Here is a 25,952-nt window from a genome sequence, read left to right as displayed (position 1 = left end):
TTAATCTTCCAAGTTCTTGTTTTTAATGCAGTGATTTCTTTCATGGTATAATATCCTTGTCCATAGTAAGTGAAAAGGTTATTATCAGTTGGTAGAAAACTCTTCTGCTCCACTGTTGCTCAGACAATTGTGTATTTTTTCATTGACTTTACCTATTATTTTCAGACAAACCTAACACTGAATTTGGTGCAGAGTGTGTAACATCATGTCAACGGCACACGGAGGCGCGTAAAGCAGGATTGCCCCCTTTGGCTAGCTTGAAGCTAGCTGGAAGCCTGCAAGGCTATCCTCCTGACAGCGCAGCACTGTGCGGGAACAGCAGATCACCAGCCGAAAGAATTCAAGCTTTGTTAGCATAGGTCTGGCTGCTTCAGCTGTGATGCTCCAAGGCCCCAGCTCTACTGCTTACTCAGCTCCATCCCGGGGATTTTGCACTGTAATCCACTCCACGACACCTGTTTGGCCCTCAGGTTCACATTATTGGCTGGATTCCTCTCGAGGTAAAGGTAAATCGAGGTGTACAGATTCACAGCCCGCACTCCGATCTAGCAACCAGGCAGTGCCACCTGTGCTCCTGTTTGGTGAGGGCAGCGCACGGGTATGTGTATTTCCCATGCAGCGAGTTTACACGAGGCAAGCGTGTGTGGCTCACAAAGTATCTAGACTGCTTCTGGCAGAAAAAACTAAACTTATTTCACTCCACACAGTGAGATAAAGTATGAGATCATTTAATTTTTGCTAGCATTTAGAAACTTTTATTTTATCTCACCATTGGTAAGGGAGGGCCTGGTTCCAGTGTTTGTTGTGTTTTTCTTTTCTAATTTTAGAGAGCGTGCTGCCACCGTCTCAAACAGGCATAGTAAATTAAGTATTGTAGGTGGAATCATGGTCCAACCAGATTTAGGTGGTAGCAAACATGAATTAATATCTGAAAATGCATCAAACAGAAAAAAGCTAAATTAAATTGATGGAGGAAGATTTCTTCTTTATGCATTCCTAAGGGATTTTTATTAGCTCTTTATATTTATTGCCTTCAAGATTTAGCAAATGTGTCCTCAAGAAAGGAAGTATTTTGTCATAAATTTAATTCCATTCTTTCTGCACTTGGGCGAAATATTCAAATCCATCTACCCCTTAGTGGGTAAAGTGAACAGCATTTATCTGCGGCTTCGGTTGTATGTATCTAATCCTGCCCCCTTTTTTAATTCTTTGAAGAAAATGTGTAGTCCATAGACTATTGCACAGAGCATCTGTAGGGTGTAATTTGATGTGCTCTTCTGTGAACTTCCACACAGAAAATGTCAGTTACTTACATACATAAACCATACGAGCCATTGCCCTAACGATTCCATCTTCAGAAAGGTTAGTGTGGGGTTTTTTTTGATAATGTGTGAATTATTGAGATGGCTTATTTGAAAGGTGGTGAAGAAGAGCAAAATCTTGTGCACACGGAGAAATAAGATTTTTTTTAAACTCAGTTCTTTAGCAATTTGAATACTTTTTAAAGATGCTGTATCAGTGACATGAGGTAATTGAACAGTATCTTATCTATTCAAAATAAAATTATTCCTGATAGTAATAGGGACCTGTATTCTAACCCAAACCAGTATAACCCAGTTATATATTAACTAGAGTATCCTTTCTTATTTCCGCACATTTCATTTTGAGTTTCTTTGCAGTTACTGGTAGGACTTTGTATAAATCCAGCTTAATCAATCTAGAAATTAATTTTCTTTCTAAAATTTTACTGCTTCCTGTTTCCCTCTGCTTCTTCATGATGTTAACAGCTTCTCCCAAAGGCGTTAACAAGGGAATTTACAGATTCTTTTTCACTGACCATGGATTCTGCCATTTAACTTGGAAGTAAGTCAAACTAACAATGTTCAGGAGGTTAGATTGCAAAAACACTTCAAATAAGATTATCGCAGTGCTCTGCAATTGTTATTCATAACTTAAGATGTAAATTGTCACTGGATTCTAAACTACGTATAACAGATATTTTTCTCCCATCTTTTTCTGTAAAAAATATCTGGGTTTTTTTTTTCTCATGCCGCTTAGCACAAACCCATAGTCTAGGGCTGTATTTATCCGTGCTGCAATTTTACTTGGATTTCACCTTGCATATTTCGGTTGGCGCATACATTTTTGGTGCTGTGTTTTGTTTGAGATGAGGCAGGAGGGCTGAGGAAGGGGATTTTTCTCTGCCAAGTCGAGGATTGCCATGCCGTACAGCTGCGAGAGCCCTTTAATTAAGTCGGACTAAGCTACATCAGATGGGCTGGTATCTGAGTGCACTGTGAAGACAGCTGAGCTGTCGGTGCCGTACTTTAATTAGAACTTTTAATATTTCATCCTTTAGTACCTGAAGTGTGACCTGTCAAGCTGCTGAGAGGCTGCCCCTTCTTGATAGAGGTGCAGCTCTGAGCCCGGGACTGACGCTTGCTTATGTCCCATTTGTGTACAGTCACTTGGTAATTTTGGTGTATTTTCTTTCTTTGTGTACTTGTTGTCCGCAAGAGCAGGAAATGACACATCTGTTAATGTTAAAGGATATTTGGACTTGTTAAATAGCTCATCAAAAGCCAGCCCACATCTCCTGACCCTATTCTTTCACAAGTGGTTTGAGAGTGTCTAGCAGTTTTGCTCCCCCTAAGATTTGATTTATTAGTAAAGCTTTAGAGGCAAAAGAGGCAGCTGGATATAGGACAAAGACCCAAATTAGGGTATCGTTGCACAAACTGGATTGAGCTAATTTAGTATCTTTCCATGGCTGAACAGGGAATGTCCTCTTCCCTCCCGTCATGTTTCTCCCTTTCCCAGCTCCCTGTTCTTCCTTCCCTTGTCCCCAGAAGTCCTCCAAAAGGTGGTAAGGTAGGGAGCAGGTAGGAAAGGTAGCAAGGTATGTGGGTGGGAAAGGGAGCTGGCAGTGTATGTGAATTCTCTGCAAACTACTTGGTGTGTCTGGGTCCGCTTTGTGTCATCCTCTGCAGTTCCTTCTAGGGAATGAGCATCATCAAAGGGTTAATTACCCCATGCAAAGACCGGTTGAAATTGAGAGATAAATACGTACAAGTAGTAGTTTTTCACATCTAGGATTTGCTATTAAGTATGTAAACAGCATTCAACTTGCATTTTGACAACTGGCTTCCCTCTTGGTGTTGATCAGAGCAATGCATACCCTGCAGCTGGTGCACTGAACCGGAGCTACGTGGCTGTTGTTTGATACAGTTCCCAGGGGACATTAAAATATTTCATACACAAAGCTGCTTGATCTCTAGCTCTATATTCTTTGACACTGTCTTACTCTAGCCCAATTTCTTGACATTAACAAAACACGTTTCTATGTTAAAGACCACCTGCAGAAGTGAAAAGCCTTGCGTTGGTGGATCACAAGCCAAAGACCCCAAAGTGCCTTTTTTCTGTAATAAAGTTGCATAAGCCATAAATCTACAAATCATGATATGAAATCACGGAATGAAACCCTTCAGTCTTTCCTCAGGGGGAGGATAACCCTCTTGGAAAACAAGGGTTATGAATATATATTATAAAGTCAACTGACTGCTATCAGAACAAATAAAATTGTTCAGACGGAGAGCAAAATTATTGTCCATAAATAAAGAACTAGATAAAATCTAAAAGTTTTTATTCATCTCTGGAATGGTTTATCAACTTTACTTATTTTGCCTTTACAAAGTCCATTAGGAAATATATAAATAATTATTTTTCTGGCCAAATTCTACTAATTGCTCTCCTCTGGGTTGTAGAGTCTCTGAGCTCTATATTTTGCAGCTCTTTCTGTCCTAAGCTATTATACTATCAGTGCACAGGGACACCAGTGATACACTACAAGACACAACAGTGAGAGCTGAAATAATCCCCGTCCTAAGTTTCCCATGTTGTAATGTAGTTCCTATGCCAATTTAACCAAGAAACCACAGCTGAGAAGCCGGAGCCATTCTTCAACATGCATACAGGATGGGATGCAACTTCAGCAAAGTGTCCTGAAGGAATTATAAACAAAGAATCTAATTGGAATAATTCTGAATATAAACAATTCTCCCAGTTCATATTTATATTTTGCAAGGAGTGAAGGAAAATTATTTAGGAGGGCAGAAGGGCTTTATTAAAAACAAAAATTCCTGCCCTCAGGTTGTGATCGTAACAAAAACATCTCTAGGATGAAACTATAGTACATGTACTGAGGTTCAACAAGGCCAAGTGCCGGGTCCTGCACTTGGGTCACAACAACCCCGTGCAGCGCTACAGGATTGGGGCAGAGTGGCTCGAAAGCAGCCCGGCAGAAAAGGACCTGGGGGTGTTGGTTGACAGCCGGCTGAATATGAGCCAGCAGTGTGCCCAGGTGGCCAAGAAGGCCAACAGCATCCTGGCCTGTATCAGGAATAGTGTGGTGAGCCGGACTAGGGAAGTGATCATCCCCCTGTACTCGGCACTGGTGAGGCCCCACCTCGAGTACTGCGTTCAGTTTTGGGCCCCTCGCTACAAGAGGGACATTGAGGTGTTGGAGCGTGTCCAGAGAAGGGCTACAAAGCTGGGGAGGGGTCTGGAGGACAAACCTTATGAAGAACGACTGAGGGAGCTGGGGTTGTTTAGCCTGGAGAAGAGGAGGCTGAGGGGAGACCTTATCACCCTCTACAACTACCTGAAAGGAGGTTGTAGAGAGATGGGGGCTGACCTCTTCTCCCTGGTGACAAGTGATAGGACGAGAGGAAACGGGTTCAAGTTATGTCAGGGGAGGTTTAGATTGGATATGAGGAAACATTTTTTCACTGAAAGGGTTATTAAACATTGGAACAGGCTGCCCAGGGAGGTGGTGGATTCACCATCCCTGGAGGTGTTTAAAAAAAGGGTAGATGGGGCACTTAGGGACATGGTTTAGAAGTGGCTTTTGTCAGGGTAGGTTAAAGGTTGGACTTGATGATCTTAAAGGTCCCTTCCAACCTCAGCAATTCTATGATTCTATGATTCTATGTAATACTAATTAATGAGTTTATTGTTTCATGTGCTGGATAGAGGCTTAAAATGCTTAAAGGGAATTTAGAATTTGTCCTGAAAACTAAATTTCATCATCACTTTCAACAACAAAAAAGGGCAATGTAAACAATAGATGTTGTCTTGCAATGCTAGGTTCCTATCGGGTGCATCCTTAAAAATCTGAAACTGAAAATAGAGCACTCTAGTGCCAGCTCACCTTTCCACTTTCCTGCACTTTTTCAACGAAATCATGGTTTTAGCTTGACTGAAACATGTTTTACATTCTTGTTTAATTTGCTGAGTTCTTTTAGCTGAAATAAACGAATTAAAAACCAATTTAAAGGCGGGTTTTATATTTCTTTATACTGTCAGAGGACATATTGTTTAGCGATTTAATTTAGTGAAAAAAAAAATTTAATTTAAAGTAGAACAAACTATTTTATATATACAAACAAATTGTTTCACTTTTTTATATTCTTTAAAAAATGACATTTTTTATTTGACCTGTTAGTTTTTGGTAAGTAATCTGAAAAATAAGTTATTGTCACAAGTCTGGTAAAAACCAAAGGGAAAGAGGCTCTACTGAATTTTCTTTGTCTAAGTGAATACAAGTAGTGCATGCAGAGTTAACATCAAGTTTTAGTTTTATCATTCTCTAATCTCTTTATCTTGCTTTTTAATAATTTAATAAGCAATTTTACAAAATTTGTACCAAAGCGATAGTGCCGCTAAAGCAAACATACCAGTTTGAGGTTCGTAATCTTCATGCGCATTATGGATTCTAAATACTGTTTTCCTGGTTGGTAAAATGCTAAGGGTTATGCCTGTGGTTCCTGCATAACAATTATCATTACAAAGCAATAATGACCCAGTCATTTTTCCACCCTCTGTTCTCTCTAGAGCTACATCTACAATGATCCCATCAGGTACTATGTGATGCAAAAACCCAAAGAAAAAGCACCTCCTTTGGCCCATGCGTCAACATCCCACCAACAGCATGCTGAAAATCTCCGTGGGAGGACCTTCATCCAGCCTCAGCCAGACAAATTCTCGCCAGAGTCAGAAATGGGGCTTGACCAACAAACTCTGATGGCTGCTCTGCATACGTACATCACCCCGAACTTGTCAGCACAAAGCAATGATAAAAGCTCTCACAGCAGGACTAAAGGGTCTCACATTTACGCCAATAGATTCTACTCTTCGCAAGTCAGTCCTTTTGATGGAACTTTTACCAAAGGAAAAGGAGAAGATTTTAAAATGAAGAAGCTGTTCCAGGCAAAACCTGCATCTGCAGTGCTGGGCCCAACCCCTGAAATGCTGAATCTGAATCATAAATCTGCTTCCCAGGATGATCCCAAGGACCCACTGAGTGTAGTGGATGGTAAAGTCAATAATTACTTATTTTAACTTACCTGAAGTTTCCCTCATGTTCACTGAGCATTTTTGAGAAAAAAAAGAAAAAAATAGACATTCTGATAAATCTCCTTCTATTGGCATATTTATATCTACCATAATACTCACAATAACAATGTTCACTGTTCTAACTACTCTTTCCCTGCAAATATCTACCCACATTCTTCAACCCACCTTCCATATGCATGTAGAAATATATGGCACTCAGTAAGACGTAGCATTTATGTAACTTGTTATATTTGCAAAGCACTTTACAAACAACACGTAATTATGGGCATATCTTTGCTGTCAAATCTGCTTTTATGCATGCATCCCACACCATGTATAGGTAATACAGAAATGCCTGGTTTTATTCCATTTCTCTGTATTTAACTAGAAATTCAAAGACCAACTACAGTTTCAAGTAAAATCAAAGTTAAACACAAAAATTAACACTGAAACAAATTCTGGCACAGAACACAGAGAGGGGAGGAGTCTGTCAGTTATGGGGACAGATGGACACAGAGTAATACAAGAAGGTGAGGTTGCAGATAGGCATTCTATATGAAACAACCCATTTGCTGTTTTTTCATATTTATTGCTGATGCTGCTTAACTATGACCAGATCCTGATTTCTTTTGTGTGTGGTAATTTGACAAATATTTAAATGAAGTTGGAGTGTAACATCTCATGGGATACTGTGATATATTTTAAGTGCTGCTTTGTAAGACAAGATGGGTCTTCTCGTCACGGCCGGGGATCAGGTAGAGTTTAGAAAATAATTCTCATTCACTTTGTTTTTTCTCTAAACTAACCTAGCTATTGATGTTATTCCAGTGGTTTAGAATGCCTGAAAAATGAAATAATTGATCCTCAGCCATTGCCAGGCAGTTACATCTGTTACACTGTAGTCACCACTACCCCAATGGGTTTTGGTAATATGTAAGAGGGTTCCTTTGAATCCCTTCTGTAGTTATTGTCATCCATAAAGTTTAACGTTCTTTGATTTGTTTTGTTGGATAGAACAAAATAGAACACACAAAAATGTCAAAGTTGCAGCAGAGGAAAGATAATGCTTGCAATCTAAAGGATGCTCAGAAGTGAAAGCATTCTTGGTATGGTGCCCAGAGATAATAGGTTTCAAGGAACGAACTATAATGTAAAATCAAGTCCAGGTGGCACTGTAAGTCTCTTGCACAGGTTAGACAATTTTGTTGCTAGACTCAAAACAAACTAGGCACATGCTGGTTTCATTATCCTCCAGCTGTTCCACTTCACCTTTCCTGGTAGGAGCCAACCGGGAAAAAAATGCTTAACACTTAGAGGGAATAACATGTTTCACAATTCATTGCGTTGTACTGCTTTGACTTCACATACATAATGTGCCCAGTAGGAACTTCTACCATTGCATTAGCTTTTAAATGTTGCATAAACATAAAATTATTAAACATTTGAGTAGGAAATAACATGGTTTCCTTTGTATTTGTGAGCCAGTTAGTAGTCTCATAAGGAAGTAGCGAGGACAGACCCCAGTGTATTTGTTGTTTAAAGTGCTCTCCATTGCCATGATGATGGTTCGGATTCAGATTTGCCAGCTGACCGCCCCATCTCTTTCTGCTTTTAACCTTTCTCCAATCTCTCTGATGCTTCAGGACTTTTGTACACTTGTGGGGGGTTTCTCTCTTGCACTCTCTAAACCACAGAACTGTTCAAAAACTGGAAAGCGCGTGGGGCAGTCGGATGGGCTCGGTTCTCTGCTGCATCTGGCACAGGATTAGACAAAGGAACTTGACTGAGAGGACAATCCAGAAGGTACTGACCAGATTAGCGCTAAGAATTGCTGCAAAACAGTGGCAGGTAAATTATCTAACAAGGCACCCTGAGGGAGAAATACAAGAGAAGGAAATGTGGAGGCCTTTTGCTATCAGATTTGGAAACTGTTACCTCTAGGAGTAGCTGATGTGCGTGGGTACTGCCTTTGTAGTCACTGTGCAATAGTGGAATCATTAATCTGTCTTCTGCACTAGCTGTATTTAGAATTTGGCTCAGTTTTAAGTGATTTGTTCTAGTGTACGCATTTTTGGTGTGTTAAATATTACAGAATACATTTCTCCATTGCTTGGTAAAGGTCACAGAATTAGTAATTCAGATGTAATTTTTTTCAAAAAATAACAAGCTTCCGTGCTTATAGAGCAAAGATATTTTTGTACGTCCACTGCCTTGCAAGGCTGTGGTCACCAGTCTGTGCGGCACTCAGCTGCTGAGGACAGCTAATACATGGTCAACTGGGTGATGGGGTAGAAGAGAACAGACCCCCTTGTGGGACTGCTGGCAAAGTTACTGCTGCCATACCATTCAGTTGTCAGGCAAGTTGGCTTTGGCAGTTGTGTCAACAGAGTATGGAGCTTAATTTGTGCGCGGTACAATGAAAAGCTGTTTTCCCTTGCTAAGCTGCTCTTGTTACCTACTAAGGAAATTCTGCTGGTGAAGCTGATGTTAAAAATCACATTATCTAAGATATATGTGTCTTTACTCTCACTCTGGTTCTAAGGCAACTATGAAAGGCAACTTGTCTTCTTCAGTTTGGAAGCTGGAGCTAATGGAGAAAGCTTTTGTGCCATTCAAGCCCTGTGAAACATGGCTGAGTGTTGCCGATTCTATTTAGAAGGGGTCAGTGGGAGAGTATGAGCTGTGCTCAGGTACATGCATGTTTTGAGTACATGTGCTGCTTAAGCGGTGCGCCATTGCAGTATCCATCTTCTTTTTGGTTATTCTCCAGCCGTACTTTCTGGTTTTAATAAATTCATCATAATTTCCTTAAATTACCCAAAGGTGTTTGTAAACAGTTGCACTGATATTTATTTCTGTATCAGCCTCATCCAATAATATGAAATGATATACAAACACGGACAAGTGCCATGATGAGAAGTGGAAACATCCATATTTCACATGGACGTGTGTTAACATCATATCAGGAACCTCATGAAGTTATCAAGACTCCTTATGTAGACCTCCATTTCACCAGGCTGTTACAGGCATTCTGGTGACTATTCTTCCTAGTATACTGAAAACATGATGTTCCTCAAACTTACTGCCTTTGATTATCGCCTTTGTTCCTTGACATTCTAAGTCACACTTGTAGTTCTTTACTAAGGGTAGTATATAATACCTGTTTTACTCACGTTGATGCAAGTATTTAGGAGTTTGTTTGCTCAATGGTGCCCAGGTGGCATTATCAAGGGCAGGAATAGCAGCATCAGAGGAGCAGGAGGCTCGTCTAGAACAGCCTTGTTTAATGAACCAGGAGGACCTGCAGTGAGGCTGTTAGCATTACCTGGAGTAGGGCCTGTGGCCATTCATTTTCTTGTGTAATTTCCTACGCCACCACCCAATTTCCATTTTGTTTGAGATTGAGAGTGCTTTGTTATTGCTATGAACATGTGGAAGTGGACTGGGGAGATAAGACTTGGCTAAGATAATAGGTACAGAGAAAAGTTAGTTTGGAAAAAATGAAATGGAATGGAAATGACAAGGGTATATTGACTGCGTGTTGTTGAGTAGGTCAGTAGTTGGTCTTGACAGCTGGCTGTGAAACAACTGAAAAAAACAAAAATCAAATAGTGCTACATTAATAGAGCTCTTTTAATTATATATGTCCTGAAATACAATTATCTTTGAACATTTTTCTTCAAATATTGTTGTAGTGGCCAGTAACTAACTTAAATAAAATTTAACGGGCGAATGCAGATGCAAATTATTTTTCTGGGGCTCAAAACCTGCTTTCAGATTGGAAGCCTAAGGTTGCTGATTTTTCAAATCAGAATTTTGGGGTAGTTTGTTTTGAATCTGCTGCTGAATTCATGAAATTGACCTAGCTTTTTTGTCATAAATGAATGATCAATGTTGAACAACTTTTACTCAACGACAAAATTGCTTTTATGCTGTTCCACTTGCTGGAATTTGCTTGAAACTCCTCTCTATGCATTTTGTTAAAAACTTCATAACATTTCTAACCATTCTTTTGAATTATTTTAAGAATCTTGTTCCTATTTTCAGAAAATAGATAAACTTTCAGGGTTCTACGTAACATTAGCACAGAGTCAACTTAAGAATCTGAGAGTTCAAATTTTGAAAAAATAGTGCTACTAGGCATGTAAGTGTGTTTGAATTTTTTTCATGAATCCAATTTCTTGGTAAGATGTTTCTTATCACCTTGAAAATCACAGTAACTGAATGACATTCTTCTTGACTTGTTATGGCTAGAAAGCTGGGGAAAAAGAAATGTAGTTTCTGTTCCGAAGTTGAATAATTCAAAAATGTTTCAAAAATATTGTAGGAAAGTGAACAAGTGATCCTAAAGCAGTCAGTATCATTTAATAGTTAGGAAAGTCATCTGGATTGTGAGAATCTCACGTTCAAGGCTCTAATCAGATGGCTGTTTTGCTCATGTTCTCTCTTCTTTTGCCTAAAACTAAGTGTTAATGAATGATGTTTGTCTGACTTAGAAGCCTTTAATTCTTTACATAGATGTTTTCTAAGGCCATTCCACATTTCCAAGGGGCTTAAAAATGCGAGGTGGATTCTTGATCTGTTCTAAAAGTTATTATGAACATTTGTGAATATTATTCCAGATGATTGCAAAAACCTTTAACACCTCATTCATAGATTGTTAGCTACTGCATGTCATGGGTTCTCCTTATCAATGGATAAATGGCAAAAACTCTTGAAAAAGAAAATCACTGAAGTCATCACAGTTTTCATTCTTTTGTAGATGCACTGGTGTCAGGTAATCAAACAGTTTTGCAAGCACACTTTTTCCTACTGAGTTGTGCCTTGCAATGTGTCTTTATATATTTAGTTGAAAAGATTTAGTTTTGATTTGAAGCTGACATATATTCTGTCTTTTCTTTGCTGACTTTATTAGCTCTGCTTCAATAATTTAGGTTTTTCTGTCAAGTTATTTTGACAAAATATATATATTCCAAGAGAAATAGATACAATTTACAAGGTTTGTCCATTACGTATCCATGTATGTAATGGAGATATATCCATATCCGCTTCTAATTGAAGAGGAGCTTTTTGATTGAGAGGCAAAATATCTGTTTGGGTTTTTTTCCAGAACTCTATATAGCTACTTACCTTGCAAAAGCAAATCACCAAAGAAACTGATCTCTAATAAGAAGTAGTGTTGTTTGCACTATCTTAACGCAGCTAAAAAAAAGTTAAGCTACCTTAACACTTGTCTTGAGTATTTTGAATCGGTTTAGGCTAGGGAACAATGCTTTTCTTGTAAAGAAAAAGTGACAATTTTATACCTCTCTCTCTAGGACAGCTTGCTGGGTTGTAGTGACATACATTCCCCAGTGCCTGGCATGGGTTCATCTTGTCATAAACTCTAACATCCCTTTATAAGACTGTGTTTTGTAAAGATGGCAGCAAGAATGTGTATGTGCTCTTTTGGAAAAGAAGATGCTCTCCATGAAGGAAAAGTTGTCTTTTAGGAAACGTGAAAGATACATACTGATCCAAGCAGATGAGCTTCATGTATGCAGCTAAATCTTGTGTTTATGTTGTTTTGTGATCCAGAGACACTTATTAAAGATGTATTGAAGGACCTAGAGAAACACCAGGTGAATGTGGAGAATCTCAGCTCAACAGAACTGGATGAGATCGCTGACACTATCGCCAATGCAATTCAAACTGTTGGCATTCAGGAAGAAATGGAGGAGGGTGCTGGAAAAATTAAAGACCAAACAGAAGGGCAAATGAAGAAAGGAGGTGCTCAAGGAAGGGCAGAGATTCAGACTGGATTAATGGAAAACAGTGTTAACAAACCAGGTATTAATTCTAAGAGTTAAATACAGCAAAAGATAGCTACCCTAATTTCCCTTTACTGTGTTATAATAGTGCTAGACTTTTTAAAATCAGTTTTAAAGAGGACAGGAGGGAAAGTTTCTGTATTTTTCCCTAAAGGCCGCAGAATTTTAGTTTTGCTGTTTTCTTTTTACAGCTTCACAAACAAGATAAACCTACGCACCCAATTATATTGAAATACAAATTGCTTTATACTGTGTGGTCTAATTTCCCTTTCTTGAAAATAAGATATGTAAGCAAAATTATAATGAAAAAGTATTATATTTCAGTAATGTATTTTGAAATATGTGGTGAAAAAATTTTGTTTTACAGATTATCATTCTTTAATGTACCACAATTACATGCAGAAGAAAGTCTTAGATGGGCACAGGTAGAAAACTACTCATTCCCTTTCCTGCTTAGGGAAATAAAAGAGTTGTTATGGTTATTTGCTTCTGTCTGGACACATATTTTCCTGGTGATGTAGATTCAGGATCTACAGTAATTGCCATTAATGAGTCAATACTACAGTGGGACATAAGTTGCCACTTACCTATTCTTTATTTTAGGAATGTTATGATATCTAAGACACCAAAAAAATGATATATGGTATAAGTGACGAACAGTGATTTTAACTTACTGTCTTTTTTTGTTTTTCATGGTGATATATTGAAATCCTTACTCATTAGGGATATTCTGGCTATTTTAATTGCCAATTCTTCGTGTAGATTAAAATGAGCAGACTTGAGAGAGTTTGTCTTGAATCATGCTGGGAGAGATGAATAAGACTCAGTTCATAAACCAAAAAGCCAATGTTATTTGACTGAGGTTAATGGTGTGACTGCGTATCATCACTGTAGTTAAACTGTAACATGGTTTTGCTAGATGATATCTATAGAAATGTCTTTTTCTTCCACCACAATGTGTATGAGGGATGTATATATTTCCTTTCTTTTTAATGTGAATGTCCATTCAGCCAGTTAGAACTATTTTATTGGGGTTTTTTGTAGATATTGATAAACTGATATGAAGATTGGACACTTAATTAGCAAAATAACACTATTACATTGGCTCTTGAGGTACTCTGTCTATTGATCTTGCATTAATTTGCTATCGAAGTGGGGTTAGAATAACAATACTGTATTATACAGTGCTCTTTACCCTGCTCTTTCAGCTTTGATGTCTTAATGTTTAAATTGCATGAAAAGGCCACCACTATAAGTGGTGCTTGTTTCATATATGATTTTTTTCCTTTATAACTATGTATTTGTGCTTTTCATATTTTACAGACGACGGAGCGCGTGAAACCAGTGCGAGAACTGATAAAGAGGTAGAGTACCAGTATTTTAACAAAATAAGCATTCCATCTCAGAATATCAGGTTTATGTGCAAAAACACACTTACGAAATATAAGACTTGGTTTGTGTCTTGTGTAGATACAATTCAATATCACAGCATAGGCGTATTGATGTTGATGCATTGAAATATTAAATCAACATTTATTTAAAGCTTAACCAAAATGAGTTTTGCAGTTCAAAGAACCAAAATCAAGTCCTATTTCACCTTTCCTTCCTCTGTAAATAGACAGAATTCATAACAGATCCCAAAGTTCAAATTCAGGGTTTTCCTCAGTTCAGTAAATTTTGACGATTGAGGTGTGTCCTATGGCTCTTCCTTCTGGGGAGTGTAAGCATCCTTGCTCAGATAATCTTTCTGGTTTTCACAAGCAGATGAATAAACATATTCCCTCTGAGGGCATGTGTTTGTGGGAGGGTTCAAAATTCCCTCTCCTTTCATGAGATCTGTCATTCTCTTTTTCACTTTACCTTATATTCTTCCAAATCGTTGAATACCAGAGGTATTTCAAAAGCTGTAGGCATTACATCTCGTACCCTCATGAGCTTTGAATCATATCCTCTAGAGTTCTATCCAATATTCAGCCATTTTTGAGGTATATTCGTCGTTCTTTTTCCGGGTTGCATGGAACAGCAAAATCTCAAAGAAATTTTTTTTAAAAACTGCCGTGAAACTTCTCCTACTATATACTCTGTCAGAAGCTAACACTGCAAGACTCATAAACGGGCAAACCCTTTCATGTTCCCAGTAAAGTCTCTTTAGTAGCTGCACTTCTACCAAGCAAGGAAAACACACAAGCGGACAATTTGGCAGGAGCTTTAACCATCCACATGAAATACTTCAAGGAATGAAGCGCTGCGTTGACAATAGACTTACAGAGGATCCCATGTACAGATTTCTTAGTGACAGCTTGAATAGGGGATGTGATACAAAAGAATATATTGTGACACAGAGCACAAAGTGCCCATTAGCCATCATTTCCTCCCAAATGCTTGGCTGCAATAAACTTATATAATGAAACTAGCTAACAAATTGTTCCAGGTTTGTGTTTTGACTTTTGCTCATTTGTTTATTGTTTCGATTTATTAGGCAGATTTTTTTTCTGTGATCGAATGTTTAGCTTAGTGGATCACTTGCAAACAGTTTGTCACAATTTCTAGAGATGAATAAGTGAAACATAATTTGTCATATAATATCTGTTCCCTCTCCTGCAGTACGACTTGTGAGACCCAGGCTGAACACGTTTCCAGTCCCAACACTTAGGCATACTGATGAATACTTCTATTATTTCTCCTTTTCATTAACTTATTTGATAAAATATTTTATTCTCATCGATACTTAAACACACAGACACATGAAAATGAACACTATGAAAATACCATCAGCATTTTCTTCTAGCTGTTCAAGTCAGAGGAAAGGCTATCTAGATTCCATAATATTTGAAGAACTGTTAACTATAGAATTTTTTTGCCCTTATTAAAACTATTGAGAAATACAGTGGCATAATTTAATGCTCTTTTTATTATTACTGAATAAACGTTATGTTCTTACATAGTCTGGCAGCATACAGAAATCAAGAAAATGACCACGCGATATTTGTATGAATAGACTCTGCCATATCAATAAGAGTTTGAAAGATTATATCCAGGTTTGGTTCAGTATAACATCCCTGTTTTTAGTTTAGTTTTAAAAATAATAATATTCTTTTAATACAGGAGAACACTGCAAAACTACTCAACTTCTTGAATGAAAATGCATTACCTGAAAGTATGCCTAAAGACCTTATACCTGCAGAATCTACTAAGACAGAAATGAAGAAATCTGAAGACACTGACTCTTCCTCAGAAGAAATAAATGCTGGTGTGGAAAATGTAAAGAGTGAGACTTTCTCAAGGGAACTGACAGCTGCAAAGAACAGTGAATCCGACTCCAAAGACCAGAGTGAGACCCGCTACGGGATTAAGAATGTTTTAATGCAGGATGGAAACTCCTATGAACTGCCTCAGAAAAATATGGGACAAGGCTTACAGCTTGAAGTGAAATCTTCTGAGGAGAAAGGATACGGCTATATTGTCACAGTGAAAGAGTAAGTACGGCAGCCAATTTGAATGGCATTTTTAACTGGAGAAAAGATAAAGTCATTGCACCTAATGAAATATGAATGTACAAGAGGAAAATGCCACAGGCATGATTTTTAATAGATCTGAAACTGTTTGGAACCTGTTCAGTACTTTGATGAAAATATAAGAAAACAGTTCCATTTTCTTACAGTTGCCTTTCCTCCAATGCGGAAGATATTTAGTTTGCAGGTCTTTTGCTTAGACCTCTCTCTATCTTCTCATGTTCCAGTGACCTTCCAATATGTCAGTAAGTGTGCTTATGGTTAGGATGTGGGCTTTAAATATTTGACTTGAAAGTAGCCTAAATATCAATGCCCGAGTCATTCTTTCAAAAAATGACACACAATAATAAAGCAAAATGTTTTCTCTGTGGTTTCATTTTGATCTGAAAATAACATGTATAGGAATCCAAACATCACATATGCAGCTAGTTTAGAAAGGAAGACCTAATGATTTCAGGTCATGTCACTAATGAATTTGACATTTAATACTATACTTGCAAAAGACAGCTTTTCTTCCCCTGGTGATACACAGTTTATTATAGGAACATTTCAGAGTTTAGAACAATCTGGGCACTTTTACATCCTCCCCCCGTACTCTGTGAGAACAATGTTATATTTGGTTAGTAATCCTGACTCATCTTCTGTGAGAAATTAGGAATTTTTGGGATGAGTTTACAAATCTCTGCCCAGCATTATAGAGAAACTGAGACAGACACTTCTGTAGCATGGATTGATTCTTTTGACCCTCTCAAACTTATTAATGGGATTGAAAGCAATAGGATTGTGGTGGATTCTTGGTTTTACTGTGTTGCTTTGAAATGCATGTGGCTGGGTATCAGATGCCAGCTTCTTGTTCACCTTCTCCCAGGGGTGATCCCACTTGAGAAAGATGGGATCACGAAGAAAGGATGCCATTTTGGGGGGAAGAGATTTATACAGTGCATGGAGGGACAGACAGAAGAGAGGAGAGTGGAAGCTGAGGCTCAGAAGCCTGCAAACATCAGAGACAGACAGACAGAGGCCTCTCAAAAAGTAGGGAGCAAACACTTGCTCCTCAGAGATAATGGAAGGAATATATTTCGTAAGGACTCAGAGGTTACCCTGCAGAAAATAGAAGTTAGTTACCGGAATCAAAGATGTTGAAGGAAAGGGCTCACCTCGTGAGGACATACTGGGGATGAGAGTTATGTTAACATATCCTTGCATTGCTATCATGTCTCATTCTGAGTTTTATTTTTACCATCATAGTATTAAATTTATTTCACTTTCTAAAGAAACCCATCTCTAGTGTTTAGAAAAGACCTTTTGGGAGTTTTGGAGTACTTGCTTTAAGGAAAGTCACAAATGATTTGAGGTCCTTATGCTTCTGTTAACATGTCTGTGTGTCAATAACCACTGTTAATCATTATTTAATGACCAAGTGCTTTGGATTTAATTAACCAGTTTTAAACCGCTTCTGCGATTACACTTTTCAGTTGTTTTCCTGTAACATTTATTTTTGTTGACTGGTTCCTGTGGCAGGCTCACTATTCTCAAGAACCTGCTCCAGGAGAGAGCTAGTTATTACAGAGTATTCTACCATTTTTTTGTCTAGGTCATACCTTAGTCCTTCAGGTAGGTTACATTTCTGTTTGCTTTTTGTCAAGCGGACATGCAGAAGTCTCATTCTGTGTTTTTGAAAACAGTCTACCAGAAATTGATGGTATTCCCTGGTTTAACCACACCTCCTGGTTCCTGCCTATGAATGCTGTTGTGAAGCAGTAGAAGCCAGTTTTAACCCAGCTCAGTGCTGCTTCCCCAGGGCCTTTTAACTCACATCAGTCTGGCAGGCAGCTTTATATTCAACAGTGTCTTAACGACACCATCTCCCTTGACCATCCAGACTTATTTGGCTCATAAATTCTCTAAAAGCTTAGAGCTTTCACAGCTCTATGGAATGGGAGACGCTCTGACTTTCCGTCTTCACAGCATGTAGATTCTTCACTGTGTCATCTTACCTGGTTTTCTCTCTAGCTAGTTCCTTGCTGATGGGTTTTCCCCAAATTGTGTCTATTATTATTCAATGAAACTTGCTGATGAGGGTAATTTGTCCAAAGGTTCTTGATCCTAGATGACTCCATATACACAAATACAATTTAGCATAGTTTTGTTCAGCTTCTTTATTATTTTCACTACCAGAGAGACAAAAAAGTACTTTTCTTATATATTAGATTATCACAATTTTAGTAACTTTTGGGCAATATGCTTTTAAATAAACATTGGGTTGTTGTTAAAAATGCTCAGAAATGATGAGAAAACATTTGCAATGAGTTAGATGAAATGACTTCAAATGGTTTCAATTAAAAAATATGTTTATCAAAACAGTTTTAGTTTTTAATGGTGTTTGGTTTTGTGTGATGCTCATTACGCAAAGCACGTACTATGATGATAAGTCCTCACTACATTTTTAACACTTTGAGTACAACTAGCATCTTCTCCAAAGTCACTGTAGAGACAAGAGTAAGCTTTCATGCTTGTTTTCCATTCCTAATCTGGAATGAGTTAATTTTTAATGAGAATTAGCTGATTCAGTTGAACTAAAGAAAAATTCCTTTTGTACCAGGATTATGTTGTATTTGATCTGCAGCAAACAGATTTTGGTTCAGGGTTCTTAGCCAGTGACTTATAACTCTTCAGAGATTTGACCCTCCTCAGAATTTCATACTCCAAAATATACCGGTTTATTTGTTGTTGTTGTTGTTAAACTTGTTTGGTTTGAATAGGTCTATCTGAAATGTAAGAGTAAAATGAAAATCCCATATTTTGCAAAAAAACCCCAACGTATATATTCCGGAATTTTATAAGAATAACAAAACTTGCTCAGGAAATTCCACATGCTAAAAATGGACTTGTCCACTTTATAGGAACAGTGAAATACTTTCTACAGCAGTTGAAGGATCTGTTATGTACTAGTGTTTCCCACAACCATTTCTTTAGTACATAAAGTGGCCTTAGAGAGCAATTGGATCAGTGTAGCCGAGAGTTCCAGTAAGGACTTGGTTTTATGAATGTTGCTGTAATTGTGTTTTTACTTGGGAGAGAGAGGATAAAGGGATGTTTTTTAACTATCACTGCACAGAAGAGAAATTTTACTGTCCATTTAAGGAACATTTCTTTAGTAAGCTTCCTGCATCACTAAGTTTTTGTACTGAAAAACTGACTGTTTGCAGTAAATAAATAATATTAATAAATGGCTTAGGTGTATGCTACACATTTATATATAACTTTACATGCGTGTTACATTCATACAGTGAAGTAAAGGGGCAGATCTATCCCCAGTCAGATCTTTAATCTAAGTCAGTCTAAAATCACTCCTGGTTGGGAGGTGATTGTAGTCTGTCAGTACTCAGGAAATTGGTTTCACAACTGATCTTTGATATTTTGTGTTTAGATCTTTACGCTTCTTTAAAGTTCTCTATTTTGAATAGAGAAGAAGATGGAGCTCAAGGTAGTCATAAAATATATCTTTCTAACAGCCTGGGTGTTAGACAAATTCATATGTGAAGTATCTTTCTTGCAGCAATTAGCACATTTAAGATTATAAACTTAAAAACACGATTTAGGTGGGTTTTTTTAATCCACTCTTAACTTGTGCACACAAAATGAAATGCCAAAATGTGAACGGTGCTTATTTATCAAGCCAATATGAAAGGTATTTATTTTCCAATACTACTGTCTTTGTATGTTTTACTTCTTCCTCCATAAAGCAACAGGACATGGTTTCAATCCATCAATTTTTATTTGCCATGATTTTTTGGAGCAACGAAGCTTCATTTTTACATCTGAAACAGTGGTCTTTTGGTGAGAAAGGAAGTAGTGCAACATATTTGTACACTGGGGATAATAGCTTGAGTTCTTTTCACCTTCTGATCTGAAAATGGAACTGAAAAGATTATGCTCGGTGGTATAGTTGACAGATGTCAGGGGTGATCCATTCACTATTAGATTCTCAGGCTTCTATGGCTTTGCAAGTCTGACCCAAGGAGATATTAAGACTGCTTCAGTGAACTCCTAAGATGCCAGCTTTTAATTGTGCCACAAAGCAAAGATAAACATTTCCATGTAATACTTGAAGAAAAGATTTGTGATAGTTTAAAGACTTGTCAAAATGGCAGGCTGATTGTCAATGGCAAGAACAATAGGTCACTCCTGCTGTGTTTGTCAAGTGACCTTTCAGATGGTTGGAGCAGTGCAATCCATACCAATCCATAATATCCATCAGCGCTAAGCTTTGGAATGAATTGACAGTTTCAGTGTAGAAAATTGTCCAGCAAATCCTCCACTGTGCTGCTTCAGCACTTTATTATGCTGAGAAACCAATCAAATTGGGTGATTTACTTTGTTTACTCTTTTCTCCTTCAAAAAATTGGTATTCTACCACTGTAGGATTTGTGTGAAAGAGGCTTGTTTCTTTCTCAGTATAACTGCTTTGAACTGTTTCTACTAATTTTAGCTCTGAAATTCTAAAGCAATCTTACAGAACGAAGTTATCTACAGGATGTTGTTTTCGTTTGTATGCTACTTTGGCAGTTGTTATAAAACACATCTCCATTGTAGTGGGGATACATCAAAGTGAGCTCTCAAATCAGAGGAGTCTTCACCTAGGACCAAAGAACTCTTCCTATTCTCTGAACTTCTTCTTCTTCAAGTATGGAAAACTATTTTGTAGTTGGAAATAATGCCAGCAGTCCCATTTGTCTGGCAGAATATGCTCTAAGCTGAGGGCCAAGATCCCACAGCCAAAACATTTAAAGAATGTTTAGCCTCCTGAGTCCCTCATGAGGAAACCCAAAGCCTGACTTTCCAGAACATGTAGTTCTTGCCACCTCCAATAAAACTAAATGCAAGCTGCTGCATGCTCAGCAGCTTAAACAGTCAAGCTGGTGTGCAATTTCTTAAATGTGAGATTGGGTAGTTAGACTTAAATGCACTAACAAAAATCCTAGTTTGAGGGTAGAAATTTCATCTCTTTTCACTGCTTATCATAGTTTTTCAAGCTTTAAAGTCATCATGATTTTCTGAAGTCCTGCTTGGACACCCAATGCAGAGGAACTTGTCCTGTTTTGTGATTTATCATGATGCGTGTGCTTGAATCTTTTCATATCAACACAAGATCACAGACAGCTCATGGCAGCCCTTGTGAGCCAACTTCTGGCATTCTTGTATTAGTCAATTCCTGGATTTTTCATGTTTTGTCATATGTTAACTCTCAATTCCAGACAGTCTATGTAAGATTATATAGGCTGTAAATCTGTTCACAACTTGTTAACTTAATTGGAGCATACATGCCATTCTATGCATTTAATTTGAGGTAGCTGGTATTCTGCTTAGATGCTGTGAAAAAGCTGAAAATGGATCTTGTGTTCATAGTATAAAATTGCTACGGAATATGATTAGTCTGGCCCATTTAACGTGCTGAAAGGTTAGGTTAATTCCAATTGCTTGATATTATTTCTCCACCTTTGCAAAGGTGATAAATGATACTGCTTTGTATATAATGATTAATTTCCACAGGATGGCGTACAGGTTAGGACCCTGAAGCTGGGTTGTACAGAACTCTTGGTTTATTCCCCAAGTTTTCTGTTTTCCTAGGCAAGTCATTAAAGCATTGTATTTTTATGATTTTTCGTTATTTGTTTCCCCTACCAGGTTAAAATATTTAGTGCATTTTAATTGCATTTAAAAATGAAATTTAAAATAAATAAGAGAAAATGAATTACAATGTTTACAGCAAGGAAACAGGGCTGATAGGTTTTATTGTTCTTTGGTACTGGAAGGTCTTGATTTTCTTAGAAGCTGAGAGTTTGCATTCCATGAGGCTTTTCAGCTCTTTTACAGAAAATAACAAAATGTTCTTGTCCCTTAATACATATATATAAACAGAAACACTGATTTGACCTTCTTTGCATATCTCAGTGTTGAAATTGTTATTCTACCTGCAAGTGAAATTTATCAAGTGAAAAAGATTTGTGCATATTCTTCGCTTAACTTCAACAACTAGCTTAAAAAACTAAGAGAAATTATAAACATACATAAAACAGAAAAGCTCTTGCTACTAAAGTCCGTTAAAATCAGCAAGGGACAGCATTGCTCACATTAAATAGGAGGTTAAATGTAAAATTTTTATCCCTCACTTTGTCACTTTCCCTAGCAGTCTCTGCCCTTGTATAAATAAGTTCCATAAATATCCATCATTAATTTTAAAGCCAAAAGTTTTACTTCTGATAACACGGCTTGAGCCCCTACCTAAATAATACATAGGAAAATACTTGCCTATGAATTTATCCAGTAGAGAAAATCCTGTCATTGTGTCTCAGCACCATAACTGGTGGAGAGACCCAAATCCAGAATCTTCGTTGGGTAACTCTTCCCATGTAATTATTCACCCTCCCTAGAGTTTTCTAGGCATAAAACCATTTTCCCCTCTTAATCCGCCAGATTCTTTGTGATACCAAGAAAGTGACAGAGATCATATCCCCCACATTATTACTTCAGTGCCTTAATTCTGATATTATATATTCCCATAGGACAATGATGTTTCATGCCTCTTATTCTTGCACAAGAAAATAAGAGAAAAACAGTAGTTACTGTAGCTTTGCCAGAGAGCAATATTTACTGTATTTTTTTCAATACAAGAGTTCAGCTTTGAATATTTTGAACTTGTTATCCGTTGTATGTGCAGAGATAAGATGATAGTCTGTTCTACTTCTGTTGTCCTCAGCTTTTGTGCTTCCAAAATCTGTTGAAATATATTATCCTGCAATAAGATTCTCACCTGCTGATGTAGATCACTTTGCAAGAGAAGAGTCCTTCCAGGGGTCCATCTTTCCCTCCCCTTAGGGCTTCACTTCCCCAGATGTTTTCCTCTACTTTCTGTCATGACCAGCTCTTCATTTTTACCTCTAGAGGAACATCCAGAGCAAAATTTTGAATTGGTTTAGCTGGTGACCAGGCGATCTGTCACACCAGCAACAGTAATGGCAAGGAATCACTTGAGTCCCTTGAACAATGAAAGGCAACAGGTGATTGTAGGACCATGTCTGAAGTCCCCAGTAGTGCCACAAGGATTAGCTCACATTTGTAACTCTCCGTGTAGCTGAACAGAGATGGCTGTTGGCCTCATTTCTGAGAACAGACATTCCCAGACGTTCCCATTTCTGTCTTTCTGTGCCTTCTGTGCCATGTTAGCGTCCCTTGTTTGAGTATCAGATGCCAGCTCTTTCAGGAGAGCAGCCGGTGCAGGTGCTCCACAACCTCTCTGTGGGCAGGTTCAGGTTATTCCGCTGTCCCAAGGCTATAGGCCTTTAGTCACCGAGGCTGCACATTATATATTCCCAAATTAGGGATGTGGCTGGGAGCTGTGCTTTGTTTTTATAAACAGTGGTAGTCATTAAAACCCTCAGATGCTGCAATATCTCACCATACCATATGGTCAATACTTTTAGTGTATCACAGTTTTTTTCGGGTAATTAACATGTAGTTCATTACAAAGAGTGATGAAATTTAAGCTTTTGAAATGAGTGAGAAGGGGAAAACCAAAGATCAGGATTCCTGGGAATGCAGAAAACTGAATCATAATGCAGTATATTATCTGCCAGGACTTTTTCATCAGTGCTGTTCTGCCCAGTCCTGGGAAGCTCAGATATAAAAATGCCATCATTTAATTTTCACACCTGAAAATTTTTTGGAATTTCTTAACTCAGCATCTACACAATGTAAATGCCTGACCACTAACAATTAGAATGAAGCAATTTTAATCTCACTCTAAATCATTTGTATTTCACGCAAATGAAATGTCATAAGTAGAAAATCAGCGAGGACTCATTCAGAACACAGAGAATAAATCAGAACAGAGAAGATATTTTGATTTTTCTTTGAAGTATATATTCTGGCTTTCCACTGGCACTTGTTTGAAGAAGGTATATCACAATCTAAAGATTAGTTATATCTGCTATAGAAATAAATTTAGAGTAAATTTCTTAATAGTGTGGAGAATGATTTTTATAAAACATCAGTTTTAAAATCTTTAAACTTTGGATCTCTTAAAGAAATGTTTTTGTTTCTTTAACTTCTTTCTTTTAATAGTAGATTGTTGGATATTCTTTGTCATTTTTAATTTAAACCATTTGCATTATAAACTGGTCCGGGCTTTTAGCTGCCTTGAAGGAAGAAGGAAGATATGAAAGAAAGGAAAGGATGAAAAGTTTGAAGTGCATTAAAATGCTTATTGTCCTCAATCTCATTTATTAATTACTTGTATGAAAGAGTAATTTGATACGAAAGAAAGATTTTGCATTTTCAAGGTTTTTTTGCATCAGAGATTCAGGGTTCATGGCAGGTGGACTCCAGAGCTGTTTCTAACATTGAGCTTAAAATGCATTAGGGAGTACTTTGGTGGGGTCCTTTTCAGTCTCGGAAAGGAAGACATCACAATTATGGCACAGATTATTGCCATTATTTCCATGCTTCTGCTAGCGACAAAGCATCTGTACGAATTTGTTGCTATTAACACAGCTGGAGGTAGTGCGTGTTTGAAGTAATGCAAGTACAGGCTGGCACGGTGTCACACTTCCATTATAACTCTGGAGAGCTGCTCCTTCTCGACTTCTCTGTCACTCTCGTGTTTCCATGATGCCGTTATCTCCTCTGACCTTCATAGCCTGACCACTGCCATTGATTTTTACGAAGTGTCATCTGTGTTACAAATTGGTCCGGACTTGAATCTGTCTGTATTAAGAGGTTTAAATTCACACTTACTGGTGGTGGGAAAAGAGGGGAAAAAATTACGGAAAGTGGGAATTTGCTGAGCTGTCAAAACAGAAGTAAGCTTAAAAAGGTTTTATGGCTAATAAAGCCTTTGAGGAAACAAACATAGAAAGACAAAACTGCAATAAAATTGCAGCGTCCTTAAAATGATTAGGATGACAGTGCTGTGAAGTCAGGCAGCTCTCAAACAATCCCGTGAGTAGCTCTGTGCTGAGAAGTTATTTGGTTGCTTTCATGAATCCTGAATAAATGTGAACCATTTACAAAATTAATCGTTATTTAACTACATTTAAGGCACATGCCATGTTCCAATGAAATTAAATCCGTTTAGTGCTGAAATGCATTCCTCCTCTAAGTCTTTAGTGGGGATATGTGCTCCAAGATATATGAAACTGCACTGAAACACAGACAAAAGACTGAAACTCAGACAGACAAGGCAGGCTGTTGTAACGCCATGGACTTGAAGAATCAGTGCCCAGGACTTTCATAATAGGTTATCAGATGAGTTGATCTCAGGGGCGCTTCCAGACACGCGAAATAACTACTGTTTTGCTGTCTAAATGTTGGGTTTTTTAGGTTTGTTAGGCTCAGAAAGTATTTAATGGTAATACTATAAATTATTTTGATGTTAAAGTGTTCCCAGTAGTCCTTGCCTCCCACTTACCTCCTTTGTGACCTGGAGAAAACCACTCTAATGTCTCAGTCTCTTCTCCATTGTATGGATAATATGCATCTTTCTTGTGATGAGTGAAATTTCCTTTGTATCTAGAAAAAGAAGTAGAGCAGTTGAGGAAGGCTGGCTTCCATAGCTTTATGCTAGTGGTTGCCAACCTGTTGAGAATGGGAGTCATGTTGCCATGTATTCTCTGACATGCCCTGTGCTACCTAAGGTGGCAGGAGCACTGACTTCTTCCATGGGGTGTGTATAGTGGACACCATGCACTATTTTCTCCCTCCTTAGGCAAATGCAACATCTTTCCTCTGGATTGCAGTGCGCGTGGCTCAGATGCTGGTAGCTAGGAGCTAATTCAGCCAGGTTGGGTAAATGACCTTTCAGGTCAGAGAAGAGCGGTGGTGGTGTAGTAGATAAGTGCCGTGAATCCAGTTCATTGAATCATACAATGGTTTGGGTTGGAAGGGACCTTAAAGATCATCTAGTTCCAACCCCCCTGCCATGGGCAGGGACACCTCCCACTAGACCAGGCTGCTCAAAGCCCCATCCAGCCTGGCCTTGAACACTTCCAGGGATGGGGCATCCACAGCTTCCCTGGCAACCTGTTGCAGTGCCTCACCACCCTCACAGTAAAGAATTTCTTCCCAATATCCAATCTAAATCTCCCCTCTTTCAGTTTAAAACCATCTTCCCTCATCCTATTGCTCCACTCCCTGATGAAAAGTCCCTCCCCATCCTTCCTGTAGGTCCCCTTTAGGT

At 38.1% G+C, this 25,952-nt stretch overlaps 1 protein-coding gene across 1 annotated transcript in view; it reads left to right on the top strand.

Moving 5' to 3' along the window:
- Positions 1-25,952, top strand: part of PTPRN2 (protein tyrosine phosphatase receptor type N2) — a 659,439-nt gene that overhangs the window by 247,067 nt on the left and 386,420 nt on the right. Inside the window, exons 6-9 of the mRNA XM_063324424.1 lie at positions 5,893-6,373; positions 11,971-12,222; positions 13,527-13,567; positions 15,309-15,679. Coding sequence (XP_063180494.1) covers positions 5,893-6,373; positions 11,971-12,222; positions 13,527-13,567; positions 15,309-15,679 — 1,145 coding nt within the window. The remainder of the gene's footprint in view (positions 1-5,892; positions 6,374-11,970; positions 12,223-13,526; positions 13,568-15,308; positions 15,680-25,952) is intronic.

Source organism: Chroicocephalus ridibundus, chromosome 2 (genome assembly GCF_963924245.1).
Source record: "Chroicocephalus ridibundus chromosome 2, bChrRid1.1, whole genome shotgun sequence".
Lineage (NCBI taxonomy): Eukaryota > Metazoa > Chordata > Aves > Charadriiformes > Laridae > Chroicocephalus > Chroicocephalus ridibundus.
The sequence above is the reverse complement of the archived record's forward strand: the minus strand, read 5'-3'. Positions and strand labels throughout refer to the sequence as shown.